The sequence below is a fragment of the Aptenodytes forsteri genome, unplaced genomic scaffold, assembly GCF_000699145.1.
Source record: "Aptenodytes forsteri isolate BGI_AS27 unplaced genomic scaffold, ASM69914v1 Scaffold323, whole genome shotgun sequence".
Classification (NCBI taxonomy): Eukaryota; Metazoa; Chordata; class Aves; order Sphenisciformes; family Spheniscidae; genus Aptenodytes; species Aptenodytes forsteri.
Genome location: NW_008795323.1, coordinates 143570 through 162907, shown reverse-complemented (window position 1 = coordinate 162907; position 19338 = coordinate 143570). Strand labels below are relative to the sequence as shown.

At 40.2% G+C, this 19338-nt stretch overlaps 2 protein-coding genes across 2 annotated transcripts; both read right to left on the bottom strand.

The window, feature by feature from the left end:
- Positions 1-1409: 1409 nt before the first annotated feature.
- MIF (macrophage migration inhibitory factor (glycosylation-inhibiting factor)) lies at positions 1410-6711 on the bottom strand. Its single transcript, XM_009279971.1, has 3 exons — positions 6604-6711; positions 2224-2396; positions 1410-1476 (listed from the first exon to the last, which is right to left on the bottom strand). Exons 1-3 carry the CDS (start codon positions 6709-6711, stop codon positions 1410-1412), a joined length of 348 nt encoding a protein of 115 aa, XP_009278246.1.
- Positions 6712-9296: 2585 nt separating this feature from the next.
- LOC103899490 (solute carrier family 2, facilitated glucose transporter member 11) lies at positions 9297-18088 on the bottom strand. The gene is made up of 12 exons (XM_009279970.1): positions 18065-18088; positions 15935-16033; positions 15315-15475; positions 13598-13722; positions 13212-13341; positions 12483-12631; positions 11741-11928; positions 11474-11584; positions 10874-10975; positions 10638-10713; positions 9840-9967; positions 9297-9503 (listed from the first exon to the last, which is right to left on the bottom strand). Exons 1-12 carry the CDS (start codon positions 18086-18088, stop codon positions 9297-9299), a joined length of 1500 nt encoding a protein of 499 aa, XP_009278245.1.
- Between the last annotated feature and the right edge of the window lie 1250 nt (positions 18089-19338).

Sequence of the window (19338 nt, the reverse complement as noted above, 5' to 3'; positions counted from 1 at the left end):
AGGTCAGGTTGGATGGGGCTCTGAGCAACCTGATCTAGTTGAAGATGTCCCTGCTCATTGCAGGGGGGTTGGACTAGATGACCTTTAGAGGTCCCTTCCAATCCAAACTAGTCTATGATTCTGTGAATTCTGCCAAAAGACTACCTACCTCGTGCCATGTCTTCCTTCCTTGGGCAGCTCTGCAAGGCATTAAGTGGAATGAAAAATATTTAATAAGATACACTGTACTTAGATGCTAAGTAGCGTGTTGCTTCATTGGCTGTGCTGCTTTGATTCACCAAAGCAGCTTTCATTTGTTATCTCAACAAAGCATTTTTGCAGGCTGAGGTACAGGCTTGTATTTAAAGACTGTGGCTGCAAAGCAAAGCTGTGTTAGGGACAAAATGGGATGTTCACAATAGAGCTCAGAACAGGGGTGAGATGGGTTTGTTCTTCCCGGAAAAAAAAGTCACAATACACCTAATTTCAGAAATTCAGGAAACAGATCTGTACTCAATCTTTCTATTTTACTTTGGAAGCAAGTGCTCTTATTTGACCCAGGGCTTCAATAATAAGTATTTACATGGAAATCTTCCTTTTGTAATTAATTCATTACTTTGGCCTCTGCCTCATTTTGAGTTGTGTGCTAATCTCCACTGTCACTGCAAATTGTTCAATGGATGAAAAGGGGAGGGCAGAACAGTGAACAGTGGGTTTTTCTACTTACTCCCTCTGCCTATCCTGAGCCATGGGAGACCCTTGCAGCACGAGTTTTTCTGCTAAGCAGCTAGAGGTCCATGTAGTGTTAAGATCTAAGGAGGACCTGGTCTGCAGTCCATCCCTTCTAAATAAGGGGCAATCAAGTCTTTTCTCCTTTTGAAGGGAGGGCTGTATGCCACATCTATTGACTTAAAGGTATTTTGAAATCAGGTCAAGATAGTTCTTTTAAATTTGCCATCCCTTCTAAATAAGGGGCAATCAAGTCTTTTCTCCTTTGAAGGGAGGGCTGTATGCCACATCTATTGACTTAAAGGTATTTTGAAATCAGGTCAAGATAGTTCTGTTTAAATTTGGCCAGGCTCTTGACCATGAACAGGGTAAAGGCATATCCAAATGGAGTGTTCATCTTCACACAAAAGACTAAACTGTTAAAAAAAGAAAACCTTCTGGTCAGGAATATTTTGAGAAAGCACCTTCCATCTCAACTACAGGCCTTTCCAGAATAACAAGACAGTCTCAGTCATAAGGCTCCTGCTGGATTTTTACTTTTATTAAGCAGCAGACAAGATGCTAAAACAGCATTGGGTAGCAGCAACTAAAGCACCGCTGACTTTGACATTTGTGCCAAATACAGGTAACATGACTAGAACTGCAGCATTCAAAAACCATGGTGAGGGTTCAGGAATAAGCTGCTGCCACCCGAGGGCACCTCAAGCAAAGGTGGTGGTGTTCCAGCCTACATTGCCAGCACTGATCTCAAAGAAGCTGACATAGATTCTGAAAGGGAAGACAGACACCGTTAGCTGCTGAGAGCAGAGTGCTGCAGGCTGGCCAGGGTGTTCCTGCAGCAGGACACACACAGCCACACTGTAGACTGTCCCCCCAGGGCTTTACACTTCACAGGCCTGCACTGCATCTCAGCAAGTCACACATTTCCTTTTGCAAGTTCTGGCAGGCATGTTCGAGTGTTGCATATTCCACAGCCTCCCTCCCCCCTTTTAATGCCTTGTCTACTTGCATTCTGGAGTTCCTGGTGTTTTTCTACTTCTTGTTTTAAGGAGATTTCAGGATGCTGTGTTTTATTTACAGTCATTTCTGGAGCAGATTGGTGTACCTTCAGGATAAGGACTAGAAATGCTTTTGTGTAAGTGGAAGCTTTTGTAATAGACCTCCACTTGTACCCCACAGGCAGCAGGGAAGTGTTGGTACAAGTTACTCAAGTTATCAATTTAATAACATAAGGTTATTGTGTCTGTACCTGGGCTTTTACACATGAGATCTGTGGGTACATGCAGTGCCTGAGCCTCCATCACCTTAAGAGATGTTTTACAGCTTCTGGGTATTGGCATTGCAGCTCATGCAATTGCTCCTTGTCTATTTTTAATTGGAGAGTTGCTCTATTGACCTGACATTTAGCCTCTTCAAGCAGAATGTTAACAGAGGAACAGCAAAGGACAAGTCTGGGCTTAATAGTTTTAACAATCTGTGGAAAGTCATGTCAGACAAGCTGCTGTATGAGCTCACCTGTCAGATGGTATTTTCAACTGTTTGTTCAGCAGGTCACAAAGTAATTTGGAGTAGACCTTGTTCTCCTGCTCCCCTATTTTGCCAATGCTGTAGAGAAAGCACATAGCACAGGGGTCTGTGGAGCCACCAAAAGACATCAGCTGGTCAGGAGAGATCTGTATTGCTAGATACTGTTGGAAGAAGAAGAAAGGAATATTATTTTCCTTTGCCATGTTAGGAAAAGTTTTGAAAATCTAGGAAGGTATTTACTGGTATTTATTTACACTAAACTGCAGTGAAAATAGGTGCATGCCTATCAGTTATGCTTTTGAAATTCTTCTGCTGGTACTTCATTGCACTTCCAGACTTCCTAAATATTTTCCTGCAAGTCACAAAGATGAGAAGGTATGAAATAGAACCACATTCCCATGACATACCATTTGGTAACAGGCACTGCCATCACAATTCTTTCATCTATTACAGAATGGCTGTATTCTTAACTAAAGGTACTAGCAGCACATAAAAAAAAAAAAAAAAAGGCAGCGCAGTCCCAGGCACTCAGAGATGCTTTCTACCACTTACTAAAATGCAAATAGTTTCACTCTTGTTCTTAAGTTACCCTGTGGCAAAGATCCTTCCCTGCCTGCTGTCTTGCAACCTTCAGTCCCCGTGTGCCCAATTACCTGCTGAAAGATGGGTTCTGGATGCTCAACCCAGGTACGCTGTTGGAAGGAGGACCCTGCAGTATCAGCTTTACCAACTTTGAATTTTGGGTAGAAAGTTCAGGTGCTCCAGGAGCTCAGTGACCTGCAATACCTCCAGAACCTCCTCTGAGCCACTGGGCTGTCCCCACCTGTGCAGGAAGGCCGGGTGCGAGTGGGGGGTGTGCAATTGCATTGCTGCCACACTACGTTCCAGAGAGATTTTGCGCCTCACTGGCTCCTGCTGCAGTCTTCCTTGCTGAGGTAAATGTGAACTGACACAGCAGAGGTCTAAATCAACATCCCCCTCATTAAATAAAATACAGCCTAATCCTACTTTTGTTCTTGATACCAGGAAAAAAAGAAGAAAGTATCTATGTTTAATATTAATGACGAGCCTGCAATTTTCTCTGCTGCTAATACACAGTGTCAGATTCGCACATGGGGGAACCCAGGAATCAGTTCCTTTGGCATCCATCTGGCTTCTGTTCTGTTCTTACCCATGTTTATTAGCAATGCAGCATTGGAACTCAGCAGCAATTAACCCTCTTGGTAAAACAAGCTAGCCTGAGTACCAGGAGTTGTCTGGGTAATTAGCCTTGGCTGTCATTTACAGCTTGTTTGGATGCAAGGTGCATCAGATCACAGCAGTACAGGGTAAGCCAAGGACATCCTGCTGAGGTACCACTTGCTTGGCCCTGTTCTTCCCTGGCTGGACACCCTGTGCTCTCAACTTTATGCCAAATGTAGGTACATATGCGCCTTTAACATCTACCCTGGAAGCAAATTATTATTTAAAAAAAAAAAAATCAAGCTGAAGTGTTAATCAGCATTATTTTCTTCTTAGAGCAGTTTGAAAATGTTTGAAACAGTTTTTCCAGTAGAAAAAAACCCTATTTGATTAAAAATAAAAAACAGTATTTTTTTCAAGTGGTACCATTTCCTGCAAGAGGAAAGCTCTGCATTCCAGCCCATCCTAATCCTTTCCTTCTTTCTGTGTTATAACTAAGAGACTCTTCTTTTCCTGTTGCCTCCTTTGTCACGAAAAGCTTGCATGTCCTCTTCAAAACAAAAAAAATCTTTGTTCTTCCCTGTATATTTCTAAGTCCTATTACATATCCCTTCCTCACTGCTGCACAAACCTGTTCCAGCTGCATCCCAGCCCTGGCCTCTAGCTTTATATTCAGGAGCTGTTATGCAAGAATCACCAGCTGACCCCCCCAGCTGACCCCAACAGCAAGTACTTGTTTGCTAGACTGATAAAAAAAAATGTTTTTTTGAAGAGAGATAGAACATATCAGTTTTACATAAGAATTTCATTATATTACTGCATGTGTTGAGGGGAAAAAAAAAAAAATCTTACTCCCATTTACAGTTAAGCCTGCTTTCTGTGGAGACAAGGCTTATACAAGCCTAAAACATGCTTCTGACTATTCCCCAAGATAACTAACTTTCGTCAAATTTGGCAGAGATTGATTTTCTACATGTTTAATGAGACTGGTTGATTGCATAGAGCTCCATGACTGTCCCAAGAGAAAGAGTGGCCCCTTTATCAAGCATCAAACAATCTGTCTGGAAGAGACGCAGTAGAACCAGACTTCTCCAGGTCAACTGGCTTTTTAACTCGACATCAAATCAGTTTGATGAGAACATCCAAACACATGCAACTATCTTTTAAAGTCTACAACCATACAACAACAAATAGAAATATTCTAATTATCAGTGCTGAACTGAGAATTTCTAATTGGTCAAAGAAATGTCAGTACTATTAACCATCCCACCACTGGTGGGATCCATGGTGCAAGTCCAATGCAGAACCTGATTGGAAGTCACAGAAACTCTTAAAATTTTCCTACAAGCGCTAGCTGAAGTCTTGCTGCAAGTTAAGCTGGCTGCTTGCTGCCTTATGCCACTGAGGAAGGGGGGGGGGGGGGAAAGTTTCCTTCTCTTCCATAACAGCCTCCCTCTTCATCCTTCTCTCCTCGAAGAGCCAGAATGTCTGCTGAACCTTGCTTATCTTATTTCTTCAGCGTTTTTCCTTTGGTGCATCTCCAATCTGCCTGCCTCTTTCTCAAAGTAAAGGGCCTGAGACTGGATGGAGTACTCCTGCTGAGGCTTACTTCTACCTTGTACACAACAGAAGTGAAATTTCCCTGCTCCCAAGCATTGTCTTCACTCTTATTCCTGTTGTAACCCATAATAGGTCCCCAAATCCTTTCCTCTTTAATGAATTATTCTTTGTCTTTTGTGCAGTTTGACTTATTAGTCAGCTATTGAAAGAAAGCTTCTTGACTTGAGAAGATATCTCTTACTATCTTCTTGAATTCTTACTGTTTCCTGTGCATACAAGCTATTGTCATCTGTACATCTCAGTCTACCAAGTCATTACTGGAAGCGTTGACTAGATCTGAGCATAAGACACTACTGTGGGACTGTTTAAAGTGTTCCTGATTTTGACAAAACCATGCCAGCTGCTCATAATTTTCTTCTTACCATTTTAAGACATTCCAAAGTTTGTTCCAATATTTTCAGTTATCCCACTTGATTTTTAATTTTGGGTCCATTTTTCCACCTTCTTCCCTTCTCAGGGCACTTCCACCTGTGGCAGTTATCAAACAATCGATAAGGGGTTCAGAGATCTCTGTTGCCATCTTAAGTAGTCTGGGGTGACTACCATTTCAGAGCACTTTGTTTCCATGAAGAGCAAAGATCTGCTCAAGAACTTCAGGTGTCCCAGTGGGCAAAGAAAGGTTTGCTGGGGAGCCCTCAGAGTCCTTTCTGTAGGCATCAGAACATTATTTCTAGGGTTTCAAAACATCACTCCCAAAGTAAAATAAGAAACATTTTCTGAAAATGCTCATTTGCTAGTGAATATGTAGAAAGAGTATTTCACCAAGCTGCTAAAGATCTATGGCCGATTCATTTAAGTTACTGCTGCTACAGCAACTGTGTAGCTTGTTGTTATAAAGCTTACAGCTCTATAGAGAAGCTTTCACTTTGTTTTTCATATTCATCAACAGTCTTCAGTAAACAACTGGTACAGTGACTAGTGACCTTTCAGGATTAATTAAGAAAATAAAAGCCATGTAAGACCTTATAAGACCTTTAATGACAGTATTTCAGTACTTCACCTCAGTAGCATATCGCCATGGGTTTTGGCAGGTAAAAATTCCTCAGTTTGGTAATGAAACCATCAGACAGATTTTACTCTAGTGTTTTGACTACAAGTAGCAGGATGTCACATGGATATTTTTGCTAAATGTCCAAGCAAGCTGAATACCTTATTTTTTTCTTCAGCTGTAACCACTAGGCTGCAGGCAATTTGGTGGCAGATAAACACATATTCAGCAGGACTCTGCAAGGAAGTTAGCGGGTGAGGCATGCTTTCAGTCAGCTAGATTCTTGAGAGATAGTCACAGAGATACCTGCATATGCATATACATACCCATACACATCCAGTGTCTTGACCTACATGGAATACCATGATATACAAAGCTAGTTTAAATACATTAAGTGTTTTAAGACTTCAACAGAGCTAAGTTACAGCAAACAAGTATTTGACATTTGTATTTAGAGTCTTCTCTCTGTACCAGTGAGTCATTAGGCATATTAGTTTATAGAGGCTATCACTGAGAAATGGCTCATTGCATGGGCACAGCTGACTAAATAAAGAAAACATTTGAGCATCTGGACTTACCTGTGCTGGTTTGCCCATTGCTTTTGATAACTGCTGGGTGAGCTCCCCTGTGAAAGACTCTGGAACTTTATCCTTGCTTATATTTGTGTAAACAATGAATTTAGGCATCTTTGGATCACAAGAGGGTTTTCTTTCAGCTCACCTTGTTCACAGCTTTGTTTCTAACCCACCTGCAAGATGACTTACCCCACTGTGCAAGTGGGCACCTCAGGAGCCTTTAAAAAGTCAGCAGTACCTTCCTCAGGTGCACCTGGAGGGGTGGGAGTGCCTCGGGAGAGACGAGGCTGCATGTGCTATCTGCAGGCTGCTAATGCAGATAGTCGATGTACAGCTTTCCTAGGAGGGAAAGCTGGCTTTTTGCGCTCTGGAAATCAAAGCATCCAAAATGACACTTCATGTTTGGATACAGCCTGATTGTGAAAACCAGTGAAAAAGCAAGTGTTTCAGGGACTGTTTGAAAGTGGGAGAGTTATAATGTGCCTCTTAATGCAAGTCTTATAATTATTTAAAAAATTTATATGGACGCCTCAATTGTGAGGTCTGGAACTCTTTCTGTGGAATAGACCATAACAGAAAAACCCCAGTAGCACATGTTGTGGAGACCTTCCCTGAACTGTGACTAAGTCATGACAAAGATGCCTTAAAATCAGGGTCTTGGTTTTCCACTGTGGTGAGCACTGGATTCTACATACTCAGAGGAGGCTTGTTTTCAACTTGCTCCTTTGTTGTGCAAATAGTCCCGTAACAGTCAACAGGATCTCCTGACAGATAGGAAAACCACAGGCTTTCTAAAATGAGCGGGTTTTACCCAGACTGGACTATGTGGCAGAGCTGGGATCAGTTCTCTTTGCTACCTGGTAGAGTCTTATATAAGAGAAGTGATTTAGAGGGGTCATATGGCATTTGGTAGGGGGTGTTCGCAGTGAGATGTGTGTGTGGAAAGCAGGTTGAAAATGCTGATGGGGATAAAATAAATGGTTTGCTAATCTCTCCATGTTAAAGGTGATGGGTGTCTTTATGCCCAGTAGTTTCTGTGAGTTAAGAGCTTTTCTACTCACTCCATTCCCCAGCCTACAGAAAAGAGGGAGGGCTTTCTAAATGCATGTGCTGCAACGGTGTAATGTAAACAAATACTTTTAAACGGTGAAAACCTCCGTATGAACATGCTTAAGTTGATTGTGTGGTGTATGTTGATTTTAAGTCAGTTCCTTCCCTCTAGCACCCTTGCAGTAAAAAGCCAGCAAATAAAATGTCAGGAGATTAATTACTATGTGCCAGTGTTCATCTACAGCCCATGTTAGTGGATTGCATCTCCTGTATCCAAAGCATTCTGAAAATAATGAAAATCCTGAAAAAAATACAGAAATAAAGTATATTTGTATGAACAGAATTTTCAGTGCATGTTTCCTATGTCAAAGCGTTAAAAACAAACTCAAATGACAGCTCCATCCGTAAGGAGAGGAACTGCTGTTTGTAATATTGATTAATCTTTTCTTCAGTGATTAGTTGAAAGCAGGTGGCATGATTCAAAACATTTACTCACAAATCATACTATAATTGCTAGTGGTCACTTGGAAAAACTTAGACTGTATTTCCAATGAACCTATTTTTTCTGCTGGGTACAATAACCACTACTTATTTGCAGCTTGCTTACATAACAAGAAAAACATTTCCAAAACAAACTCTTTCTTCTCTGAAAACATCTGATGTAATTCCCTGAAGCTTATGTACCAGGTTGGAAATCAGATCCTTAGACACCACAGATGCTCTTGGGAGTGTGCTTTATTTTATAGGAGCCACTTTACTTCTTTTGCGTACAATAATAACTCTGTTTGGCAGGTCCTTCTCCCTTCCTAGAGTTACTAGGATGTTCTCCACTGAGATTTCCATTACACCTCCAGAAGGATCGTTGCACAGTATAATTTAACTTTCAATATTTTTTTCCTGTTACCATGGCTGGAACCTTTTCTCCTAATTTACTGTGCTAAGTTTTGAACCCATATTTGCTTGGGTCACCCTAAACCACGTATCTAGCTTTTCCTCTATCAGCCTGGTAGGCAAATATTTTAGACTTCTGTGTTTCCCCAGCCTCATGATGGATGATCATTCAGCCTTCTTAATCCTTCCTTCCCTTGGTTTGTCTTCTTAAATTATTTCACTTGTTCCTTCATATTTCCGATAGTCTTCTCTGAACTATTTGTCAGCTGTTTCCTGATTCTGAGGTGCTTAGAGCTAGTGAGGTCTTGTTTAGGAAAGCTCAATAACAAACTGTTCAGGTATCTGTGGCATTGGACAGGACTCCTGGGAACAAGTGAGACCAACTGAGGCCCAGGGTTGTGGATCCAGGGCTGTGAGCAGAGCCTGTATGTATGTTCTTGTAGCAGGATTTGGGCCCTATAGGCTGTTAACAAAATGTTTTAAAACTTCATAAGGTAGACTAGCATAAAAGGGTTTTTTTTTTAGAAAAAATCAGTAGATCTTAAAACTGAGTGATGAAATTTCCTGTGAAAATATTTAGATAACAACAAGAAATAAAACACTAGCATAATGGATTTCGTATCTCTATTAAAAAAAAAGAAAAAAGGAATAAGACACAGAAGAGCTTGCAGTCTGTTTTTAATGTTTCCTGTTTAGTTCCATTGCAACATTGTTTCCTGTCTTTTCTAAGAGATGCAAATTTCTCCTCTGAACATTCAGAGTTTGGTGCAGAACAACTGTTCCTTAGGAAAGTTATTTTCAGTGACTGAGGTTTCTTTTTTTCCAAAATTCAGCTTGTTGAACTCTGCTTTTATTTCCATGATTGACTTTCCCTTGGTCTCGGGGAGATACAGGTAGATGAAAATTGCTGATAAAGCAAGGATCCCCAAAAAGATAAGGAAGCAGAAGGGTCCAAGGTTATCCTGCAGGCAGAAATGGGAGACACTGTAAGGAAAATAAGAATCTCATTTCTATTTCCTGCCCTCGGGTGCAAGTCTGTGTCTTAGTAATTAAAATTCAAAAGTGTGCTCAATACACCAACCAGGACAGGTATCAAACCAGGAGTTTCTACTGGCCACGTTTGACCTGAGTCCAATTGCTGCTCCTCTGACAGGCCTGGGGGATTCCTGAGCAGGTTCGGTGTTTGGACAGAGCTCTAAGCTTTGCATGTCATTGTAATTTATTGCTATTATTTTGCTCCCTGTCAGCATTCAGAAGTGGATTAGCCTGGAGGGAGGGATCCAGTTAGAGTCACTTACAACAATCAATGGAAAAATCATCCCAAGTACAAACAGTCCCATCCAGTTGATGCAGCCAACAATCAGAAAGGCTGATGGTCTGAATGACTGGCTGAAGATTTCAACCATGATAGATATAGTGGCTCCAGCTGAAAAAGAAAAGCAAAACACAAACCAGGTATACTTGTTTCCTTGCTCTTAATGAAGATCCTCACAATGGCAGTGGTAGAAAATGGCAGACAGGCAGAATAGGTGGCCTGCTGGCAGGTGGCCTCTGCTACGGTGAAAGACCTTGATTCCAGAAAGGGACTACAGCTGTTAATTTAGGTTTCTTCGTACATACTGGAATCCTTTTTCTGGTGCCAGTGGATCTGCGCAGTTCCATATTGCACTGGTATTAGCGCAGCAGTTTATAAAACCAACTCCCATTTTGGCTCCTGTGGTCAGTTGTACCTGAAGCATGTTGGTAGGCATAAAGCTTAACTCGCTAAGTTAACAAAGGGTATGATTACTATGATGTACCTGGCAATGCCTAGAATCCTGTTTTTAGCTGAGTATTTTAAAAATTGTTCTGAAATGTCAGTCTCAAACCCTCTAGAGAAGATGGTACTGTATTTTAAATTATTTAGATCCTGTGATCAGCAATAAAATTTGAGGTGTCTGTATCTTTTTCCTGTCTCCCACTTGTACGTATCTGCCCTTCCCTCCTTAATTTCCAGAACTTTTTACCATGGGACTAGACTGTTCTTCCTCTGCCAATAGTGTCACCAACCAATATGATACAAAATTTCCTCCCAGCATTGCCATTGATGTACTCACATGGTCCAATTCCATAGAAGATAACGAATAGGAAGATCAAGATAACACTGAAGTAGTGCATCCAGAAAAACTGATGCTAAAAGTGAGAAACCAGTGATATCAAACTGTTAGACACATGACAGAATAGCAGAGCTCTGTATTTTGTGCCACCGACTCAAGTTTTTGTACATATCCTGTGAGGCAGGATCAGAAAGGTGGGCTGATGCTGGGTAAGTAGCCAGCTGCTGCCTCTTTACCTGCAGTGACAGGGTCATGGTAAGGAGTGCTAGCACAGAACACATCAGCGTGTATCCTCCCCATAGCAGCACCTTCCTCCCAAATCGGTCTATAAGGGTGCTCTGAAAAGCAGAAAACATGGGTCATAAATCCCAGTTCTCAAATGAAATAATTCCTCTCCTCTCCATGTGTTCTTCTCAGAAGACTTATTTGAATAATAGTCAGAAATCAACGTCATTTGAATAACAGCATAATGAATTTCATTAGCTTCTTCAAAGCTAATTTATTATTAATTAATTTATTAGTCAACCCTAGGCTGTTGTTAGGCAGTTCCCTTTCTTGCATGCTAGTATATATCAAATTGTTCACACATACATACACACATCTAATCCAGAACATCAGAAGATTATTTTGCAGGATAAAAATAAAGTTTAAAGACATACAATTGTGCAAATAATTTGGGAAAAAAGCTCACTTTTATCCTGCATGTGGCTTTGCAGAAGCAGGAGAATGTGTCTTAGATTATGCAAATCTTCCCTGAGCCCAGTTATAAGTAAGGAAAAGTACAATTGTTGACCACATTAAATTTTTACTTCAAACTCAAGTCTGAAAAGACTTACACACAGTATAGAGGATAAGCATTCACACAACCCAACTCCCAGGGACACGTATGGGATAAGGTATTCTTCAAACTTGGCTGTGTGGAATACTTCAAAAGAATAGAAGTATATCTGAAAAATGCAGAGAGGAAATGCACCTGTGAAAAAAGTGTTGCAATTGTGATGCAATTCTAAGCTGGTGTAACAGCCAGTAACTTAGAGGGGTTTGTAATGCTGCCTAGTGTTGTCTTAAAAGAATAAGTTCTGGGGATAAAGAGAGCACTCAACTGCATTGATTCCACAGAGCTGCAAGGTGGTCATGACAGTCATCAAAATGTAAAGCTGCCAGCGCAAAGATCGCTCTTTTATTACTTCAAGGACACGCAAGGTTTTTGTGCTTGTCATTGCAACCTTCTCCTTCATAATGTCATCAATTTCTGCTTGATGGTCTCCTTCCCCCCAGAGCTTCCTGATGGCTGTTGGGGAGAAAGAGGGGAGTGGATTATTCTACCAGTATAGCTCCGTCACGGGTGGTTACGTTAAACCCTTTAATCTGCCTGTCCATTGGCGTAGGTGATGGTGTTGGTGCTGTCTGCTTCTGTCATCTGGTTGGGTCTGGGGCAGTAGGCGAATGGAAGAATTTTGTTTCTTTGGTTGTCAGTATAGCGTATCTTTCTAATGTTGAGTTGACTTAATTGTAAACAAAGTAAAGCACATTTTATTTAATAAAAAATGAACTACCTAAACTGTTTCCTTTAAAGAAATAAAGTAGTTCCCACCTAGTGGGAAATGTTAGACGTGCTAATATATATCTATCTTTCTTGTCTTAACTGATTAAATTAGACTGAGTGAGGCCCCAGGTTAATACAGATGTATTGCCGTAGGTACCTCAACTGTTTTATGTAGAACTGCCTTTGCTATTACTCCATGGCACTGCACTGTGCTGCACAGCTCTGCCCTGCTTTCTTTTCTACAGAGGCTGTCACTCTAACATATCAAATGAAGTAAATGAGGAAAGTAGACACTCTACCTTTCCTGCAGGCTTCCTCATTACCCTTCTGTATCAGGAGGTAGGACGGTGAATCAGGGAAGAATGGGAGGGTAACCAGTTGAACCAGTGCTGACAGTCCACTAGATGCTAACAACCATGGCCACAAAGCTTCACTTCCTAAAATCTCCCTGGAAAGTGTATGTGAAACAAAATTATGTTGAAATAATGGAATGAATGTTCAGAAAGTTTTTCTGAGTGATGAGGATTGCTCAAATTCCATTCAAGGGTGTGGTGGAGCGAACACCTGAATTGATAATTCAGCAAATTTCACAAATTTGGCTATTTTTATTTCTGACAATTCTAAGGAAATTATTTGGCATTTTGAAAAACTTTCTAAATATCATTAGGATCCAATATAATGTCTATAGAACTGATGAGACTGATTTGACCACTGTTTGACCACAGGACCAAAACATCTTGCCAAGAATTTTCATGTAAGTATAGTAAATTTTGAAGGGGAAGTCACCTAGTAGAAAGGGTGTGGAAATAAGAAGAAATCAGATTATGAGTAATTAATTTTTCTTTCTCCTATATTTAAAACTATATGTTTGCCTCAAATATGATCAAAACTTTTCTTCTGGTATAAGCTAAGGCCTGTTTTGGGGACAACGAGAAGGTTTCTCAGTCACTGACTAGGTGAGAGGGTAAGGTTATAGAAAGATTTCTACTACTTTCAGTGTAACCTGATAGAAAGATTGGAATATTTACCGTAGTCCAATGACCTGTCCTGTGAGTTTTCCCAGTGTCAGAAAAACAGCAACTGTGGAGTTGGTAAATCCACGCAGCTTCTTGGGTGAAATCTCTCCTACATACTGAGGATGTATATTGAGAGAAAAACCTTTAAGATAGAAGAGGATAAATGACTGTTAAAATACTGAGAAAAGCTTAACTTTCTGACTCCATCCCCTCTTACCTTGTTTCCATTCACTCTGGTATTTGGATTAAAATTTCTTGCAAAAGGGATGATGTCATTCACTTTTATTAAGTGTCTAGTATATTTGCTTTAAAAATCATTCTTCAAGAATGGCAATACCTGTACAGACAATCCTGGGACAGCAAGGATGCTTGCTCTCCACAGTGGCATGAGCACATACCTGTACCAATGCCATAGAGAAAGCGTCCGACCAGAATCATCTCGAAGGATTTGGCTGTTTTACTGAAGGCCATGAAAAGTGCAGCTACCAGCATGATCAGGTTGGTGCACATTTGGCACTTTTTTCTGAAAAAAAGGCCCATGAGAATTTAGTGTGAAATGAGAACGTCTTGTACTCTTTTGACTAACCTTGCTGTGACAGGAAGCGTGGTACAGCTATTCCTGCTGTTTTGAGGAATGGCTGAAATAATTTTGACTTTGGATAGTCAAAGTGATTCTTTAAAATTTCAGGATCCTTTAGATTTGAATTCATTAATATTTCTTAGCTTAGAATTTAAACAGTTGGAACACTTCATCAGCATTTCCACAGTGCAAGTGGGGAAAGAGCTCAAAGAACTGGCCCAGGTTGCCACCAAGACTTTTAAATGGCTAGAACTCCTCATAAAACGTCAGGTTGTTCCCCAGAAATAATCTGAGTCCATGGCTCCCACTCTAGAATGGCTCATATTAAAGACACTCTTGGCTAAATGGATGTGATCCGAGATGGCAGAAAGAGTTTTTAGAGGCATATTTCAAAAGACACTCCGTGTGAATCATGGGCTCGTACGTTCACAACCCTGATGTCTCAGGCTCAAATCAAAGTCTTTTGCACTCAGTTGTTTTGCCGTGATGCTTGCTAGATAAGAGTCCTCTTGCGCACATTAAGGATTCACAGAGATCCTCTATTTAGAAGGCTGTGATTCAGCAATTAGGTTATCATGTGTTAAATAACCCATGGGAGAAGTGTGTGATCTTGTTTCCAGTCTTGGGAGACCCTCTGAGTGTGGGATGAGGCAGTGTCCCACAAGAAATTTCTTGGGGGCACTTACCTGAGAGGAAAGAACACAATTGCAGGCAGGCTAAGATGGTTTGTTGAGACCCATATGAGGGGCCTCTGGATCAGTGGGTTGTGGAGCAGATCTTTAAGTGGGTCACACCAAGTAGATATGTTTGCCAATTTCTCTGCAAATGAAATTAGTGGTGTTACACACAAGGCACTGAGAACAGACCGGACGGGTGAGGAATCCTTTTTCCATCCAGTGGGAAAGATAGTTTGGAACTGACTTTCAGTAAAATGGATTGCCAAGAACAGAGATGTCTCTTGGATAAGTTGTTTGGTGCTGATTGTATCTTTACAGTGTAGTTACAGGCAATTTATTTTTTTCTATTCTATTCACATTTTCATTAGATTAGATCTGAATATTTAATATAACATCATCACCCCAGAATGAGTGTATTTAAATGGAAATCTGGCTCTTCTTTGACACTTAAGGATATCTTCCACACAGTGGTTTCCAGGTGGTTAGTGTAACTGCATATAATGTGTTACAACACAAGACACACAGCTCCTTTTTGGGGGGTTGTAGAGCTTGGGAGATCTTTATGAGAGTCATAGGGGATCTTGAAGAGAACATGAGGCAGGTACGCTATCCTGCTACTCCCAGAGGCACTGATCCGGTGGTGTGATGATGAACGCATCCTTTACAGAAATACAATTCACTGGGGAGAGCAGGTAAACAAGCTAAAAGACTGCTTGCTACTTGAAAGAGGTGGATGTGCTAGCAAACCAAATCAGTTTAGTCTTCAGTCAGACTGCTTCAACCAAGAAGAGGTTTATTTGTTCACCTTGGTATTTCCCTGTACTTTCTGACTATTGAGCTGTTATGAGAAACACTTACTTCCTGTATTTTGTAGTCAGGTAGCCACAGCAGAGGCTCCCCAGGAATCCTCCTATCCCATAAACAGACACAATGAAGGACCACAACAGCATGATTGTCTCAGGATGGAGGGGCGAGTCGTGTCGCTCTATCCAGGTTTCATTAATAAACTTCCTGATGTGCTGAAAAATAAAATGAGATTTGACTGGACAATGGGTATAAGATCCCTTTGTATTATTTAGCTGTTGTGCTTTAGATCTAGCCTGTGGTTCTAATATTAGACTTCTTTTGAGACTAACTTTCTTAGTAAAGCAAGTTAGCTGAGATCACATTGCAAAATCTTCAAGTTTGTACTGATACAAACTGATACTCAGTAAGCTTCCTGAGGAAGCATGCTAAAAGCACATTTTCTGCCTTCCTTTGGAGGCTTGTATACTATGTGGTAACAATTTATTTAAAACAGAAAGTACCATCCTGTTCTTTAAGGGAGAAAAAGTGCTCTAAACATTTGATGTTACTGGTAGCCAAAGAAAAGGCATAGATGTATCAGCTGAATGCTCAGTAAATTTGAAATTTATGGGGGAATGGCAAGCTCAAGCTCTAAATTTTGTGTTTTCAACCTCAGGGTGATGGCTACTTACCACAGAAGGATAGTTGATGACGGAAATGTGGAATCCATATGGGAAACTGCCACCAATTCCCAGCACCAAGATCATTTGAAATAGTCCCTGGAACTGAACCTGCAAAGCAAAAATAAAATGCTCCTTCAGCTTCTCATTAATCTAGTTTTGTGCAGGGCCAGAGTCTTTGTAGCCACACTTGTCCTTCCCCTCTGGAAACCTGCATTGTCCACTTCAAATCCTTTTGGATTTGAACATTTTTCCAAAATCCTACTGCCAAAGTACAATCATCAGCCACAGTGCCATAGCAAGACTAAGTGCTAGTGTAAGAGTGATAATCCACCGCTTTGCTTGCAAGAAGGAGAATGAGTTTTAAAAGTTGTTCCCGATAGTACAGTTCTCACTGTATGCCTGCAATATCTGACAGGTTGACTGGATAAAGGTGTCAGTCCGGGATGTGGGGAAGAGACAATCACTTTCCTTGTCTGCAATCTGCAGTAACCTATGTACATCAAACCATAATGTTACGCCACAAAGTACAGCATTAAAAAACCCCAACATTTTATTGTACTCTCAGCTTTCATTTCTGACTGTGTCATATCTTTAAGCATAATAAAGAAGAGATCCTTTTAACATTCAACTTTTTTAGAAAGTCATGGACTACAAAGAGAAGATAATAATTTGGAATAGCCCCTGTAATTGCATTAAAACAAAAATCTTCCTGACTTTGATTTGGGATATAATTTCTCCTTTTTCAATATTTTGTTTTTTCTACTTATTTAACCATGAAAGTATGTGCTTGCATATTGAAGGGCTTGGCATCTTCCAGGCTAGGGAGATACTGTCTGTCTATAATTTCTTTGGTCAAGGATTAGGGACTGAGATACGCTGGCTGCTTTGATGAATGAAATAATTTTAACTGTAAATAAGGAAAAACAGAACATGTAACTACTCAGACCTTTTTGGGGTATGTGATACCACTGGACATCTGTCCTGTTTCCAAGTGTCTGCAAGGCTAGATGGAGCTATCCTCAAACAGCTTAGACTGTACCTAGCAGACCAAACCTAGGACAATTGTGATTCCATCAGAATCTGTTCAGTGTCCTTTGGGGTTTAACTGCCTCTCCCTTTTCATTCAGCACATCACAGAACAGGACAGTAACACTATCTCTGTACAGGGGACACTGTGCTCTGTGTTCTTTTCATGTCAGATATGAACTTCATGAGCTCACAGCTTTTTGGAGATCAGTGCCTGGTGAAGAGAAGCTGGTAGAAAATGCAACCAGGCAGGAACACAGTAGTGCAAGTGTGAATAATGCTGGACTGGGAGGTACTTAGAAGAACGCTCCTTTTTATGGTTCTTAGGTCCATCTTTCAAGAGCTTGTTACTTAATTAGTCCACAGCTGGATTTCCCAAGTTATCACATGACAAGAACCAAGAAGCTATGGACCAGCAGACTCTAAATTTCCTTAAAAATCCTCTCTCAAATTCAATGGATTTGCTGATTGACAAAAGCATTCAAACAAATTAAGAATTCACCTCCTCACTCTTACTTTTTCTTGCAATAGACTTACAAATTAACAATTTTAATACTTAAAAAGGAAAGCAAAATAGCTTCTTGCTGGCAGTTGAGAAATGGAGCAAGAAATACTTATCACTTCTTCCCTGTTTAAGACTATGGAAACTTTTGATGGATAATATTAATTATCTTTGGATGAAATGAAGAAAGTAATTTATTTTAAAGCTCATGTCATGAATTTCTTAGCCTTTTGCAGTACAGTTAATCTATTCATTACTTTGGGAAGTAATTAGAGTGCTTAATAATTAGTATTGTTTTCAGTAATTCAGAAGACAAAAATACAGTAGTATTGTTAGTGGTGGAACTGCCAGGACTTTTGTTAGTTTTTATTTTATCTTTATTTTATTTTATTTTATTTCATTTCATTTCATCTTGTTGCATGGAAAAGACCATGCAATATTATTTTCATGGCCCCAAGCCCCATTGTTCTTGGTGATGTTTAAATGCAGAAGAGAAAGATGGTCTCTGTCCCAACAGAGCTTACAACCTTTAAGGAATCTGGATCTTTTGTATTATGTTAGCTTTGTCCTTTATAAGTCAGAGCCCTAAGAAGAAGTGACCATATACTCACCAGGTCAGAGAAGAAGGTAGCCATCTCCTATCAAAGAGCTGATTCCTGTTGCTTACTGGCTAGTACCTGCCAAAAGAACAAATGCTGGCATTATGCAATAGCAGTGTCAGTGAACTAGTCCCATGTTATTGAAGTTAAATTTTACTTCAAAGGTTTTTGAGTTAATTACACATATTTCAGCTGTTGTACAAAGTTTAGAAATTTTGGATTAAATATTTCAACCAATGGTTGTGTCTAGCCCAAGTAAACAAGATGGTCTCCCTTGTGGGGAATCTGTATACTTCCTGAACTCTGGGGGTTAGGGAACTGAGACATCAATTTTAAAAATTATTCCAATAATCATAACTTGCTTAGTTTTCAGTATAAGCTGAGAAACATAAAGACAAAGTTATCTGTTGGGAATCTTAGATGGGGAATCTTGGACAGTGAACTATAGGACTTTGACATATAATAGGAAAGAGCTATTCTCTCTTCATGTGACAGCAGCTGGAGCACATTGTAACTTAATCATTACTTAAAGGAATTTAAATGCTCCATCATTTTGGAATAGGGTATAAACTTAACTATTCTGCAGTGGCACACCAGGTTTGACCAGCTAAATATTTAATAGTAGCTGATTTCCCTTTGCTGGGAGAGGAAGATTCAACGTCATGCAGTTTTGTCTGGCATTTGCTATTAGTCAGTATATTTATTTTTATGTCTGGGGGAAAAAAAGATTGCTTTGAAACTGTCCTGTAACCTCCATAGCTGGAGTGCTGTATCTTCCTTCAGACAGAAAATTCTCAGGGTTTAACTTCATTTATTTCATAGTTAAGAGGGTTTTGTATGTATTAAGCTGGTAAATGGCTTAAATATCATTTGCCATTTACACTTCAGTTAAAGAAGATGAGGATGAAGAAATCATAACGGGCTTATTGGGTGCAAGTAGTCATATTTACTAGAAAATACATCACATGCAAAGAATATTCACAGAATCTCTAGCTAATGTCTGAAATGTTGCATTAGCGCCACCCGGCCATTTCTCCCGTCCTTATGTGGTCCTCATTGTGAAGCGTACTTTGTTGTTGATGTGTGCTGAGAGTTCATGACGGGTTTTTTTCCAGATTAGGTTCTCCAGCAGATAAGCTGTTGTTAGAGCACAAGCGAGACTGTCCCTTTGATGCTAAGAATTAATTTCCTTTTCTGTAAAGTTGTACAAAGTTGAAACAACATAATGTGCATCTGACAAAGGAAAGAAATGCCATGTCAGCTGCTAGTATCTGCCTTGCTTAGAT